The sequence below is a fragment of the Conger conger genome, chromosome 6 (genome assembly GCF_963514075.1).
Source record: "Conger conger chromosome 6, fConCon1.1, whole genome shotgun sequence".
Lineage (NCBI taxonomy): Eukaryota > Metazoa > Chordata > Actinopteri > Anguilliformes > Congridae > Conger > Conger conger.
The window spans coordinates 44,715,251-44,731,667 of record NC_083765.1 but is presented as its reverse complement, the minus strand read 5'-3'; the positions used below and the strand labels follow the sequence as shown (position 1 = coordinate 44,731,667).

Genomic DNA, 16,417 nt, shown 5'->3' with positions numbered 1-16,417 from the left:
GGCCTTTTTTGTAAACAGTAATTTGAGAACAGGCAGTGTTAATGAACTGGCAACTTAAAGATTTGACATTAGGTTAATCTCAATAATGAAAAGTCATTATTGCTCGTTTGGTTTGTGGGCGGTAGCCTGTTTGGTCTATAAACACTGGCTGCTGATTTCTCTGGTTCTGCTCCTGCTTCCTGTTCTCAGGCAAAGGGAGCGGTATTGTTTTTAAGGTTGTCTCTGTGTCCACAGCTATCGGACCTTCGTCTCCGAGGATGCCGGCCCCAACACCTTGGTTGCCACAGTGTTGGCCAAGGACCCCGACGGAGATGGAATCGCTTACAAGATCACGTCGGGCAACGAGGAGGGCAACTTTGTAATCGACAGCCAGAAAGGTTTGTTTTTTTGCTACCTCCATCCCTCCCTCCATCTCTCCCTCCGTCTCTGCATCTGTCTCTCCCTCTATCCCTCTTTCCTGCCCCTTATCCTCCTCCTCCTTGTCCGTCTCCTTCATTTTAAATCTGCACGAGACCTCTCACATCTTGTGAACCCTTCAGATAATCTGGGAAGCTCAGATAATGTCACCCCAACCGTGTGGGGTAATTACTCTTCCTCCTTGTCCTTTCAGCTTCTCTCCAATATTCATCTGGTTTGAGGCATTTGCAGAAATTCCTCCGTTCATTTGGCCACTAGTTAGCATGTGCTAACTCCCTGATTTAAGCCTTTAAACAATGTTAAACACCACTGTCCTCTGTGTGTGGAATATTTCAGCGCTTATACATAGGGTCGTAAGTCTTTCAAGACCTGCAAAAGTATTACTTGTGACTCAATCCTGAGGCACCACTTCACAATTCAACAACACATAATTTCAACAGCAGGGATTATACGATTGCGGACCAATTGCAGACCATCTACAGTCAGTACACTTCAACGCCATGGGTGTCCGAAAGTGTAGTGCAGGTTAAGCCTGATGATCTCATTCAACTAATCAAGGTCTTGACTGGAGACCGCAGTAGTGTAATTTCCAGAAAAACTCAAGGATGGCAAAAGAATGACTGAAGAGTACAGAGGTGGAGAAACTATGCATAAAACAACTGAATTTGAGTTCATACAAACTAGGCCAAGAAGCCAGGGGGCGGCAATTGCCATCCCCTGGAACCCCAAATGACACCCCTGGGACAACATGTTAAGTGATGTGTCATAGTGCTGGGCTAGATTATTAGCTTATCCTCAATGTCCTTCTTTTATAAGACTGGGCACCCCTGTGGCATTTGAGTGATTAGCTCAGATGATTAAGGTGGTAATTACTGACAAAGTGTTGATTACTAAACACACTTGCAACCTGGTGTCGGAGGATGGAACTACAGGTGTAAAAAGATAAACAATTTGGGACAAATCGTGGCCCTAATGTGAAATGAATAATTATGTTTGCTGTGTGACTCACAAACGGTGGTTTGCGTGTGTTCGTCAGACTGCGGGTTGGTCAGAAGGTGGGGGTTCTCAGTTGAAGCGATAACCAGTTGATTTGGGCTCTACGGTTGTTGGGTGGGAGAGGGGGATGACAGCAGTGTGAAAGTCAGCACTAACTCATTAGTATGGAGCGTAAAAACGCCTGCGAGTGCAAGCCGGAACAACGGCAGAAGGTGTCCTGACCAGCCACCAATCAGATAATTTACGGTTAAACACCTTGAACTCGACGTATGCCATCGCCACCCATCGCTATGCCGGTTTAACCAGCTCGGAAACTGAGCTGGTCAAGCAAGTCATGAAGCTAGTTTAGCTGGGTATGAGCTGGTCAGCCAGCTAGTGCTGGTAGCTTGTTTGAGCTTTTCTCAAAACATAGCTTGAACTGTCAAACTGGTCTGAACTGGTCAATCAGATAAAAAATGTTGAGCTTGGAGCTGGTCTGAAATATTCAACCTGTTACCAACTGTTTCAAAGGCTTGAGCTGTTTTTTTCCAGCAGGATAAGCAAAACATGTCATTCTTTATTCATAAATGAACATTATATTGTGTATGCAGAAGGAGATGAACTGATTAAAGTGTCAATTAACCTCTGTCACCCGTTCTGAATAACATCCGTGTGTATTATGACGCATGACAGGGTGCAACAGGTGCTCTGCAGATCCAGCTTATACGTGTGGAGGCTCCAAACATCTGCTTGTTGTGTGTCTGTTGTCACCTCCCAGGGGAGTGAAATTGGCTCAGGCGGTAAGAGCAGTCGTCTGGCAGTCGGAGGGATGCCTGTTCGATGCTGTCGAAGTGTCCCTGAGCAAAATGCCTAACCCCCAACACGTAGCCTAGGTGGTATAGGCTACGTGTCCCCAGGTTTAGGTTGTATAGGCTATGTGTCCCCAGGTTTAGGTGGTATAATCTGGGTGTCCATATTTAGGTGGTATAGGCTGGGTACCCCAGGTTTAGGTTGTATAGGCTGGGTGCCTCAGGTTTAGGTGGTATAGAATGGGTGTCTGGGTGCCTCAGGTTTAGGTGGTATAGCCTGGGTGCCTGCATGCCTCAGGTTTAGGTGGTATAGGCTGGGTGTCCATGTTTAGGTGGTATAGGCTGGGTGTCCATGTTTAGGTGGTATAGCCTGGGTGCCTCAGGTTTAGGTGGTATAGTCTGGGTGTCCAGGTTTAGGTGGTATAAGCTGGGTGCCCCAGGTATAAGTGGTGTAGGCTGGGTGCCTGGGTGCCTCAGGTTTAGGTGGTATAGGCTACGTGTCCCCGGGTTTAGGTGGTATAGGCTACGTGTCCCCAGGTTTAGGTGGTATAGGCTACGTGTCCCCAGGTTTAGGTGGTATAGGCTTGTGTCCCCAGGTTTAGGTGGTATAGTCTGGGTGTCCAGGTTTAGGTGTTATAGACTGGGCTTGCTTCAGCCCGTTATTCTGGCTTAATTAAGGCTATGCACACATGCTGGCTCATTAGACCACTGAGAAGCGCTTTCCCTCGCTCCGAAGCTCGCGCCTGTCAATAACCTCATATGAAATAAATGGCCCGGCTAATTAATTCATTAAGAGCAGGCGCCGTCATGAAATCCTGAAAATGGATTAGCTCCACTTGTTGACACCGGGCTATAACATTTGTCCCTCGCTAACGACCCTAACTGATTGGTGGCTGAATTGCCTTTGAAGCCGAGTATCGGTGTTCGGCGCCCGGCGGAAGAATCAACGCGGGGCTCGCCAGGCGACCGCGCCGGCGTCACCTTTACGCCGCCAGAGCGCCGGAGATAAAACCGTGGGCCAGTAATAGGATGTGGAATCCCGTTCTGATGGATCGGAAGAGGGTCCGGGGAGACGGTAAATCAATATCGAAGCGGCAGCTGACAGTAGCCGCTCAGACACGCTCCTCTCTCCACTCATTTGCCGCCGTGATAAAGGTGGACTTCGGGTGCAAAGGCTTCCTCTGCGATTACGCTACGAGTGGATAGACACGGTGGGTGTCCGGGCCTGCCAAAGGAGAGCGTGGCGTGTGTGTATGTGTGTGTTTGTGAATGTTTGTGTGTGTGTGTGTGTAACTGTGTGTCTGTGTGTGCTTTTCCTCTCGCAACATGTGTAGTAGGGCTGGCTTGGCTAGTTTGCTAGGAAAGCGAAGGCTCGTAGCAGCTTACCGCCACAAATGCTCCCAGATGATGTAACCCTCAAATTCAAAAGAACGTTGTTGCCCTTGGCTAGAGGCGGTTTTGTCTTTAGCTGACTGGTAATGCTTTCGTTCAACAAATATGTGGATGAGTGAGAGGCCGGGGTTCAAATCCCACCTCGGACTTAGACACTCTCTGTGTCTCGTGGCACATGCATTGCTGAAACATTTAACAGCACTTTCACAAAGTTTTAGGCATTCCAGTTAAGGCTACTTACAGGACTGAGGTTTTAATTCTGTGAAATATATATATATATATATATATACCTGATCATAATAAAGGCCTCTTCTCGTTGCCGTGGCGACCTGTGTCAAAGCCTTTCAGTCGCCACCCCAACCAGCTGGGCAACGCAGTCGTGCCATTGGCTGGGTGCGCTATGTGAACAGACTCACAGCCCCGCCCCCCTGAGTCCCTGCATCCCCGGGCAACACTTCAGCCAATCAGATGCCACCCTGCTGTCTGAATCAGCACTGGTGCTGTTAGCATTTATTACTAGACTATGTGACGAATCACTACGCTGTCAAAACATGTTGCTTTTGCAGAACCTGCTTCTCACTGTGTGCTTATATATATATTATACTGTATATATATATGAATTCATATCATTTGATGTGCTTGGGGCTGGAGCAGCAGATGGATAATTACTCTTTTTTTGCTCTGCATCTCATCTGGAGCCCGCACGGAAAACATTCCCTGGGTCTAATGCTTGATGTTCCTGGAATAAATGAATGGCTAAGTGGTGAGACATTTATAAGGCAGCCCTTCGTGTTCCTGTAGTGCGTTTCCTCCTCTTTCTGCAGTCTGTGACTTATATAACCGCCAGGCCCGCTAACCCCCTACTCACATACACACGCATACACACGCACACACACACACACACGCATACACACGCACACACACATACATGCATTCACATGCTCACACACGCATGCATACACACGCTCACACACACATGCATACACACACAGTGCTGCACCCACAGTTCTGTCATACACTCAGGGCAGGGCTCCATCACATTTGTCCTTGACTTAAGAAATGCGAGTGTGTTTCTCCCCTCCCCTCGTAGATACAATTTGGCAAGCCGGTACCAATTAAGTTAATGTTTCGCGATTGCTCAACTGGCCAAACTGGCCAAACCAAGGCTTGCGTGTAATTGGGGGTCAAAGTTAAGGGTAAGTGCAGATTGAATGCAGGCTCTAGGTATCTGCAGATGGGATCGACTCAAGCAAGGACTCAGGGAAAGCCAGTGCAGAAATGTCTGAGAGTGTCCTTAAATTCCCTGCAAAAACTCCTTTCCTTTATTTCCTTTAACTTCCCTCATAGAAAAATAGAAAACATTGACCCACCTCCCCCCCACTATCTTATTTCCCCTTATAACACCAGCATGTACACAGTACAGTGCAGTTATATTTCTCCCCTTAAGGCGAGTAGATTGGTCTGCTGTGGATTACAGAGAAATGGACGACTGACAGACACAATCTAAGACGCACGTAATGACTTACAGACACTAAGACACTAAGACACATGTAACGAAATACAGACACTAAGACACATGTAACGACATACAGACACTTAGACACATGTAAGGACATACAGACACTAAGACACATGTAAGGACATACAGACACTAAGACACATGTAACGACATACAGACACTAAGACACATGTAACAACATACAGACACTGACACATGTAACAACATACAGACACTAAGACACATGTAACAACATGCAGGCATACAGACACTAAGACACATGTAACAACATACAGACACTGACACATGTAACAACATACAGACACTAAGACACATGTAACAACATGCAGACATACAGACACTAAGACGCATGTAACAACATACAGACACTAAGACACATGTACTTTAAAATGGCTCAAATAAAACTAAAAACAGTAAAGAGACAGATACAGCTGGGTCAGAGTCAGATGAGGTGCCATCCTCGGCTGAAGGTTACATGTGAAAGGGCAGCACTGTACCGTCCTCAGTCATTGTCTGTAGCGTTTACCTGACGGGGAGAAAACACAGCTCCGCACGGTCAGGCTGTCTGTCCAACCACAGAGGAAACACAACCTGTGACGAGAGCCTGACTGACAGCTGACCTTAAATCAGAAAGAGGGGTCCCGGGCCTGTCTCTGTGTGTTTTCATTAACCGGGGGATTGATCATGTTCCTGTCTGAACCCTCCGCAGAGCAGCCGGGTCCTGCAGGGCTTTCCGCTTTCATTTTGGGGCTGGGGGGGGGGGGTGAGGGTTATGGAAAGGGCGAGTCGTCATGTTCGTTCAGGAGAGGGGGAGAGGAGAGGGGGAGAGGGGGAGAGGAGGAGAGGGGGAGAGGAGAGGAGGAGAGGGGGAAAGGAGAGGGGGAGAGGGGGAGAGGAGGAGAGGAGGAGAGGGGGAAAGGAGAGGAGAGGGGGAGAGGAGGAGAGGGGGAGAGGTGGAGAGGAGAGGAGAGGGGGAGAGGAGAGGGGGAGAGGGGGAGAGGAGAGGGGGAGAGGTAGAGGTGGGAGAGGAGAGGGGGAGAGGGGGAGAGGAGAGGAGAGGGGGAGAGGAGAGGAGGAGAGGGGGAGAGGAGAGGGGCAGAGGAGGAGAGGGGAGAGGGGGAGAGGGGGAGAGGGGGAGAGGAGAGGAGAGGGGGAGAGGAGAGGAGAGGGGGAGAGGGGGAGAGGAGAGGGGGAGAGGGGGAGGTGGGAGGCAGGCTGCAGGGTTGGGGCCGCTCTCATCACCGCGGTCTCGTTGGTGTGGCTTCGCGTCGCCCGTCGCCCTCCGAGCGGGATTCGGAAACGAGGCGTGCGCCCTTCAGATCGGCCCCCGCGTTCAGGTTCCCCACTTATCCGTGTGTTCGGGGAGTTATGGAGCGTGTCCCCTGCCCACACGCCCGAGGCGAGAGAGGTACGTAACGGAATACAAAGAGCCGAATTACACTGCAAAACAGAGGACGGGAGCTCTCTGCCCGCAATAACACACACACACAAAAACCAAAAAATAAAAGTCGCATCCAAGGCAACTGTCGTCAAGGGGACCAGGGCAGGAGTTACAGGAAGTTGAGGAGGAGGAGGAGGAGGTGGGGGGAGGAAGCGGACGCTCTCTGGAAACGTGGCCCGCTGCGCTCATCCCTCAGTCTGTCTCTTCCTCTTTCAACGTGTCTCCTTCATTTCATCTTTCATTCCCTGTCATTCCGCGCATCTCCTCTCTCTCTCCCTTCCTTCCTCTCGCGCCGTCAGTTAATCTCTCCCCGCTTTCATTTGCTTGTCCTGCGCCCCTCTTTTTTATCTCCCGTTTTCATTCTCATATCTTTGTAGCCGCGCCTATCAATTCCGCATACCTCCATTACGGTGGCAAACGGGGTATTCAGAATGCCAAAGAATCCTGGACTTTACAGAGAGCGGGAGAGAGCACGATCCCCCGGGCTACACGGGCCGCGGTGGTGTGTGTATGAGTGATACATACCTATTAGCGCCGCACGGCTCTCTCAGAGCCTGTTTGACTCTGAGAAGTGGGCCTTTTTGGGCAGAAGTGGAGGGAAAGTAGAGGAAATCCAGCACAGGTGTGCAGGCGTGTCCTTTGCCGCGATTAACCGGATTTCTCTCATCACTGCGGTTCTCTGGGAATCCCGAAAAAGGCTCCTTTTCAAGCCCCGCGAGGTACGCCGCCGTCAGTGTCCCCAGCTCCGTAATCCCGCCTCCTTCTGCAGCTCTCCCGACTCGATGCGCAAAACAGGCGGACGGCAGCGACTCATTTAAAAAATCTATACCCATAAGCCCCTGTTGTCTTTGCCCACTCTTCTGGTGCCTCCCAATATTCCCAAAAAATGTATCCTCCTCTGCTCCACTCATCTTCTCCCCCCATACTTCAGGACATGAAGAAGAAGATAAACTCTATTGAACCCTGTAGGGTAGTTTGTCCTCTGTGTTTGACCCATCCTAGTTACTTAGGAGCAGTGGGCAGCCACTGTAAGGGGTTATGGGCCTTGATCAAGAGCGAAACATTTGTGCTACACTGGGGCTTGAACCACCAACCTTCTGGGTCCCGTTCCTGTTGTGGTGGAAAGGAGGGTACGTTTATCGAGTATTGGGACACAACCTTACTGCTCCCGCCACAGGGGCCTGATTCAGATGAACGCAGAGCTGTGACTGGCCGGTGACCGATGGCTTTGCAGGTCTGATTCTGACAAACGCAGAGCCGTGATTGGCTGATTCGTTTTGCAGGTCTGATTCGGACAGATGCAGAGCCGTGATTGGCTGATTGGTTTTGCAGATCTGATTCTGACAAACGCTGAGCTGTGATTGGCTGGTGACCGATGGCTGATTGGTTTTGCAGGTCTGATCCGGCTCCGGTCCAGCCCTCCTCCCAGACTGCAGGGATTGGAGTACATCCTCAATGTCACAGCGACCGATGACAACGCATCGGGCGGGCCACACCCACTCTCCTCCGTCGCCCAGGTGATCGTTGGCGTGGACGACGTCAACAACAACAAGCCCGTGTTCGAAAAGGTGAGATCTGGCCCTACCTGTTCACTTTCTCACTAGATCTTATTCTTTCACTTTTTCATCCATTCTCTCTCTCCCTCTCTCATTTCTTAGTCTGTCTGTCCTCATCATGTTTCTTCCTTCTTCTCCATCTTTCTTTTTTCTTTCCTCCTGCTACTCTCTCTCTCTCCCTCATCTCTCTTTCTCTTGCCTTTGTCTCTCTCAGTGGACGAGCGATTGGCTGACAGATCATGTTTATTTCCAGCGTATCTGAGGGCTTTCTGTGGAGCTTTTGAAATTATTGCAGATTGCCGATATCTCTCTTTTTTGTTTGGAGAGGCCTCAGTTGGGGAATGAGCTGGATCTGAATGAACTCTTCTGGCCTTGTAGATAGCAGGAGTGTCTGCTTTGTTGAAATGACTCTGCAAATCGCATGTCTTCTGGGGAATTTGCTCTGCACATATTTCTTCGCTTAACTCTTTCAGGGGGTTGCTGGAAGAGAAAGCGCATATTATTTTCTAAGGATGTTCTAAAGTGGATGGTTAAAGAGGTGCAAGGGTTCTTTACCATATATCACACTTATGTTCTAAATAAAAGAAAACATTGTATGAAATGATGTATAGAGGGGAATTTTATCCCATGAGAATGAATGCAAATTAGCGAGGCTATGTTCCAATGTATAGTTTTACATCCTCTTAGGGCGGATAACGAGCCATTAAACATATATGTCATTATATTTAATTATTCTTAGACACTAGCGCACTTCCTCTTGGGTATAGTCACGCTCTTAACACCTGACCCGCATTCTTCACCGATTTCGCGGTGGGAACATGGTGTTTATACCGGGCAGTGTACTTATCTTGTGTGAAGAGAAATCGCTTTAGTGGAGACTCAAAAGTTTTACTCAGCCATGCATATGGAATGTGCAGTGCCAGTTGCAGCCACAGCCCTTTCAAACACACACATGCACGCAAATACACACACACAGACACACACAGTTTTTTTTGTTGTTTTATTGTTTTCCTATTTGTGGCCACTTGAGCCCTGTTTCTTTCAATATTGAGGAAACACTGCTACAACCTTGCCCCCTTGACGGGCGTAAGGAGATGGAGATGCCTTCTTCAAGATTCAGGATTCTCCAAATCAGGGGCGCTCGTATGCAGCGATCCTCCTTGCCGAGTCCGTCCCCCCGCCATCAGAGCGGCTGGCCAATCATACCGCTCCCTCAGGTGCCGGCCGCGCCCAGGCACGGACCCCGGTCCTCGGTGTGCGACTTCACCAAACAGCAGCGCGACGCGTTAGCCCCGCGCCACTGCGGGGGATTTCAGTGCGGACAGCTTTAAACCTATATATCAAAGCAGTGTTCTTTAAGTGTCGCGCGTAGATGATCTATGACCGGTCGGCATGGTGTTTGCGCATAAAAGACACACATCTGAGAAAGACTTCCAGAGTGGGCTGACTGAAGAAAGGAAGTTGGTGCACACTGAAGACAAACAGCAGAGAACAGACCTGTTCAGACGCTCAGGCTTTCGTCAATTAGACAGGAAACTGACGTTTTGACGTCACCCGAGTTACTTGTACATTCCGAAGAGCCCTTATACATAACCGAGTGGCCAATTAAAAAATGTAGCTTCATGTTCACTTGAAAAAAGGAAAACCAAAAACATCTAAACAAAACAATTATGGGTCTCTAGGGACGCTGGTTCACACACACACACACACACACACACACACACACACACACACACACACACACACACAATGCAACAGAAAAGGAATTCATGTTGTCTTTGCTGATTGGATCTGCTTCCGTGCATCTCTGAGTCTCGAGGGCAGGGGGTTGGGTGGGGGGCACGAGATGCAGAGCCAAGGCGAGGTGCTGGGAGAGAGGGAGGGAGAGAGAGGGAGAGAAGGAGGGAGGTATGGGAGAGAGGGAGGGAGAGAGAGGGAGAGAAGGAGGGAGGTATGGAAGAGAGGGAGGGAGAGAGAGAAGAAGAGAGGTATGGAAGACAAGGAGGGAGGGAGAGAGAGAAGGAGGGAGGTATGGAAGAGAGGGAGGGAGAGAGAGAGTGAGAGAAGGAGGGGGATATGGAAGAGAGGGAGGGAGTGAGACAGGTAAGTGAGAGAGAGAGGGAGAATACAGGATAGAGGGAGAGAGGGAGGGAGAGAGAGAATGGGTGAGAGGGAGGGAGAGAGAGAGGTAACAGAGAGGGTGAGGGAGAGAAAGAGAGGCCGAGAGAGGTAGGGAGGGAGAATAAGGAGGGATTATGACCGTTAAGGGCTCAGCCCCTGATTACCGTGTCTCATCTGTAAGTGTGATCACGTCGGGCCCGCAGTCCTGCTCTTATCAGACCTCCCGCCTCCCACTACCGCCCTGGGCCAATTCTACATCATCTCCCAGGACGAACCGAGAGGGAGAGTAAGAAAGAGGGAGAGGGAGAGCGAGAGGAGAGAGAGGAGAGAGATAGGAGGGAGAGAGAAACCACCCAGATGAAATAGAAGGCACAAAACATGTTATCTGCTCAGCTTGTAAATATAATTACAGTGAATCGTCACTATAGTCTATTTCTTGTTTTTTCCCCCTTTTTACTTGCTTTTACTTGCTGTATTTCTGTGTGTTTTTTATGTAATGCTTTGGCAATATTTATTTGGAAACATGTATGTATTTCATGCCAATAAAGCATATTGAATTGAAATTGAATTGAATTGCAAGCGAGAAATTGTGAGAAAAGAGAGAGAGAGAGTGGGAGACAGAGGGAGTTAGAAAGGCGAGAGGGAAGGAGTGAGAGAGACGCAGAGGCAGAGAGAGAGAGAGAGAGAGAGAGAGGTGACTGAGCTGTATGCTACATATTGTAATCACTGAATTGGAGACATGCAACAGTCCCCTGTTCCCATAATGCTGTGCTCTCCAGTGCCTGGCAGTCCCGTTCAGTGTGCCAAATCTGGGAGCTAAGGGGCTCGGTGGAGCACCTCCTAATTGAGTCTGAGAGATGGCTGCCTGCCCAGAGCCATACCCCCCCCCCTAAAAAACAACCCCCTTCCATTACGCTAAGCGAGCCTGGGACTCGTTCAACAACTGATGGCACAGAGACGATCACACAGACCATTCACTTCCTGCATCGTTCGCCATCAGGGGTACATATCAAAGAAGCAGCCTTATTTTATTGGGCTTATTTTTAGTGGTCTTATATGGGGATTTTATTTTATTTGCAGTCTAATTAAACATCCCTGCTTTAGTAGGCTGGTTTATCCCTCTCTGTGCAAAAGGTAGAGAAGGAGAGAGTTTCTCTCACCTTTCAGTGTGAGGCCGGTGAGTGGGCGAGAGAGGGAGAGAGGGAGGGAGGGAGTGAGTGAGAGAGAGAGGGAGTGAGTGAGAGAGAGAGGGAGGGAGTGAGAGAGAGAGGGAGGGAGTGAGAGAGAGGGAGAGAGAGAAAGAAAGAGAGAAGGAGGGGGAGAGGGAGGGAGAGAGAGAAGGAAAGGGAGAGCGATAAAGAGAGGAGGAGGGAGAGAGAGAGGGAGAGAGAGGGAAAGGGAGAGAGATAAAGAGAGGAGGAGGGAGATAGAGAGGGAGAGAATGAGTGAGAGAGGGAGAGAGAAAAATAGAGAAGGAGGAAGAGAGAGAGGGAGAGAGAGAGGGAAAGGGAGAGAGATAAAGAGAGAAGGAGGGAGGGAGAGGGAGAGAGAGCGTGAGTTATTGACCGACCGACCGAGAGAGAGTGAGTGAGCGGGTGACAGAGCGCGCGAGAGAGAGAATAATAATATAATCATAATAATTTATTATTATATTGAGTTAATGAAGTAATTCTTTTTTTTCATTTTCATTTTTTGCATATTATTATTATTATTATTATTATTATTATTATTATGAGCATTACATAGACCACCCACTGTTGTCGTTACCACAGTTGTTTGTATTCATGCTCTAATGTATTGTATTCCTACATCTGCATGAATGCTTTGGCAATATACAATACATACAAATGTATTTCATGGCAATGAAGCAAACTGAATTTGACAGACAGAGACAGACAGACAGACAGACAGAGAGAGAAAAAGAGAGAGAGTAGAGGGAGAGAGAGAGAAACAGAGAGAGAGAGCCTGTGTTTTAACCCTGCCAGTTTTTCTTCTCTGTATGTCCATTGTGAGAAGATCGATTCAAGGCTGCCTGCATTGTAAATCACCGCCTTTTCTCCATGGAGAAAAGATCGTACACCGGGGTGTAGTTATACTCACCGCAACCCCCCATCTTTCTCTCTTCTGATAACAATTCTCCTTTGATAACAAAGTTTATATTCACGTTTATAATGTTTTATTGGCCGGAAATACACAAGTGTTAATATTACTGAAGCAACGGCACCGAACAGGAGATAAGAAAGGTGAAATACGGCATAATGCACACACTAGCTACAAAAACTCAATATTGCACGGAAAAATATAACTCCGCTTATGTCGTTATCGGGCGATGTGCAGTATGACCTGTTTGGCTGATGCATACGAGATGGGGGGTGCGTCAGCCTCATTAAGGCAACTGTGTATTTTATTAGCGCCACAAAGCAGTTTTTTTCTCCGTTAGTCAAATTTGGAGTAATTGGTGCTTACGGAGTGATTTTTCCCAGCGAGCAGTCTCCGATCGGAGCGCCGTCGGCCGCAGCTGTCGGCTGTCGGCACGACAACCTTCTGTAAATTGGCTTCGCAACGGTCTGCTAGCGGTATTATTTTTTAAAGGCCTATCATTACCCCGCCCGCCTCACCTTGACCGTCCGCTAGCGGATTGCCGTGGCGACGATTTGTAAACTGCCGCTGAACCGACAGCTGTGGTGATGTCGGGATGCTAGCGGGATGCCGTGTGCTTGCTAGCTGGAACCGGTTGTAGTACTGTGGCTTAGTTGGTCGCACATTGCGCTAACATCGCTCAAAGTCGTGCGACATAGTCCTAGCGGACTACAGATGCAGAAAATTATGCTGTATGTATTCAGGGACTGCTGTATATCCTGATTTGATATTTTTTACAGTCCCTGTCACCTTTTTGCAATCATTTGGTGCTATCTCCCATGTGCCCGGCAGCAGGCAAATCCATCCTGTCCTGGGGTACATGACTAGTACCCAAAAGGTTGGTGGTTGAAATCCCGGTGTAGCTACGATAAACAGTTGGGCCTTTTTGTAAGGCCCTTAATTCCACATTGCTCCAGGGGAGATTGTACCCTGCTTAGTCTAATCAACTGTAAGTTACTTTGGACTACTTTGCATCAGCTAAAAATATTAAATTATTTAATTGTCAATGCAGTGAGAATCACACCCCGCTGTTAGAGGGGGTTAATGCAGTGAGAATCACACCCAGCTGTTAGAGGGGGTTCATGCAGTGAGAATCACACCCAGCTGTTAGAGGGGGTTAATGCAGTGAGAATTACACCCAGCTGTTAGAGGGGGTTAATGCAGTGAGAATCACACCCCACTGTTAGAGGGGGTTAATGCAGTGAGAATCACACCCAGCTGTTAGAGGGGGTTAATGCAGTGAGAATCACACCCAGCTGTTAGAGGGGGTTCATGCAGTGAGAATCACACCCAGCTGTTAGAGGGGGTTAATGCAGTGAGAATCACACCCAGCTGTTAGAGGGGGTTAATGCAGTGAGAATCACACCCAGCTGTTAGAGGGGGTTAATGCAGTGAGAATCACACCCAGCTGTAAGAGGGGGTTAATGCAGTGAGAATCACACCCAGCTGTTAGAGGGGGTTAATGCAGTGAGAATCACACCCAGCTGTAAGAGGGGGTTAATGCAGTGAGAATCACACCCAGCTGTTAGAGGGGGTTCATGCAGTGAGAATCACACCCAACTATTTTCATGGCATCACTGTAGCTGTTCCTGATATGATATTAGGTACTCGGCCTGTTTGATGTGTTCTTTACCTGCCCTTTTATGAGTTTTGACTAACAATGGCTATGGGCCTATGTCTGCCATGCATTCATTGTTTTGGAATCTCGTTTTGTTCCAGCAGCGCCAAATTTCCCATTTTGCCTTCGTCCCATTTAGGAAAAATCTATCTCACACCTGGAAGGACCCCATTCTTCACTGTCATATAAGGGCAATTCATTGAACATAAAAAAAATATTAAAATGAAGTCAGAAATTCTTCCGATTTTTTTCTTCATTGTGATTTTCAACATGTTTTTTTCTTATCGCACTGCTTAAAATGCAGTCTGAGTTCTCACTTTCTGTTCATGACAATCCATAGAATGTTCTTTCACCTCTTCTTCTTCAGCATTAAATTCAAAACCTTGACACTAACCGTGAAAACATGATCAGGACAAGCTTACTCCTGGGGCCTCACACACTTAGCTGTTAGCTGAAGCCGGTCTTGTTAGCTTGCCGGTCTAGTTAACCCTCATATTATGTTTGGGGTCAATTTGACCACATTCAGTGTTTGACATCTCTTAACAACCAGTTAACCCTTTCTTGTATTGATATTGTGTGATTTTTAACATTTTCTATTTTGGTGGGATTAAAAAGTAAACATGCAATAAACATACTGCTTTCTTTTCAGAAGTACTGTACCAACAAGTGTATGGGCTTATTTTGACCTTCTGTAACTACATAAAATGTCAGAAAATATACAACCATTTGCATTTTTATCTCAGATTTCATTGTGAATGATTCTGGAGGCATGTTTCCATATAGGTGCCAAACTTTCACTTCCTGTACCTCAGGCTTTGATAGATCTCTCACAGATCTCTCAACATAATAGGACGGTTAAATATGTCATGTCATGTAATAATAGCATCTGCTACGTGACGTGTTATGTAATGTCATGCAATAATAGCATGTGTTAAGTCACTGTAATGTAATGTATTGATCCCAAATATGGAGATCCCTGTGTGCACGTTCTTCTCATTTCAGAATGCAGTGTGAAACTACATTTGTTTTTCTGAGAACTGGAATATGTTTCTAATACCATTTGGATGTTTTCTTACTAGTTCTGCTTTCTTTCTTGGAGAAATAATGTCTGTGTAAACAGTGCAAAGCAAAATGTAATAGGATTTTATTTTGTTTTTTTCTTCCCTCTCTACTTGCTGTCAACAAACTGTGCTCACAATGCCACACTTCCCCCTCCTGTCCCACGAGGACATTCAGCCAAGCTGAGAGCTCTGAGAGCTCAGGATATACCTGTGCACTGAGTGACCTCTTTATTAGACAGACCTGTACAGCAAATATCTAATCCACTAATCATGGGGCAGAAACTGTGGTCATGCGGACATTGTCAAGAGGTGTAGGTGTAGTGCCAGGGTGGTTTTAATATTTCAGAAAGTGTTAATTTCCTGAGATTTTTGGTCACAACAATTTCTAGAGGTTATAGAGAATGGTGCGAATAACTAAAAAACAACCAGTAAGCAGCAGTTTTGTGGGTTGAAACATGTTTTTAATGAGAGGCGTCAGAGGTGAATGGCCAGACTGGTTCAAGCTTACAGGAAGGTGACAGTAACACAAATAACCATGTGTTACAACAGTGGTATGCAGAAGAACACCTCTCAACACAGAATACAGCAACAAAAGACAAAAAATTGTCTGATAAATACTTAATAAAGTGAGTGTCCTTCATTTGTGACCTGTTCTATCATAATAGTTGTAAGTCGCAACGGCCAATTTGACCGAAACCGATGTTTATCTAAAAATGTTCCATTTTGGCTGTTTTAGGATTTCATCTTCATTTTGTAGAACAATTTCTTGGCTTTCATAATCTACATGTCTTAATGCCAAATTCAGAGTAAAAATATTGTTTTTAAGCTTTTAAACACAGTATGTCAAAGTGAAACTAACACCGGAGTTGTGCATTGTTTGGAGTCAAGCCAGCTTGTCTCCGTTCACCAGTCACAAACAACCACATCAGCTGCATTCGTGGCTGCATGTCAATGTATTTGCTTCCATAGTCTTCATGTCTTAATGTCAAGAGTAAATGTTTAGCTTAAAAATATAGTTTATATACATACAATAACAGGTTATAGCCCCAGAGTTTTGTTAGCCCAGTGGTACTACCAATTTGGTAGACTCCCAGCCTCACATAACTTTGAAACTGTTTTTCTCAAGAACGTGGTTTGCTGGCACTTACAATGTAATGAGTCACAACTCCCTTGATATCATTTCATGTGCAGGGCTGTAGTCAAGGCCACCTTAGTCAAGTGCAAAGAAACAGTCGAGATTGTGTTAAGCGGGGTCTAAATACGTATGAGACCAAGACCGGACTTGAGTACTACAGCTTGTGTATGTGGAAGAACCATGGCTGTTCCCCCTGAGACAGACAGTACTTGTGCCATCTTATCACGCTAACCA

General features: G+C 47.2%; 1 protein-coding gene across 1 annotated transcript in view; it reads left to right on the top strand.

Annotated features, from left to right (window-relative positions):
• Positions 1–16,417, top strand: part of LOC133131148 (neural-cadherin-like) — a 205,514-nt gene that overhangs the window by 86,911 nt on the left and 102,186 nt on the right. The window contains exons 7-8 of the mRNA XM_061246326.1: positions 235–377; positions 7,949–8,121. Coding sequence (XP_061102310.1) covers positions 235–377; positions 7,949–8,121 — 316 coding nt within the window. The remainder of the gene's footprint in view (positions 1–234; positions 378–7,948; positions 8,122–16,417) is intronic.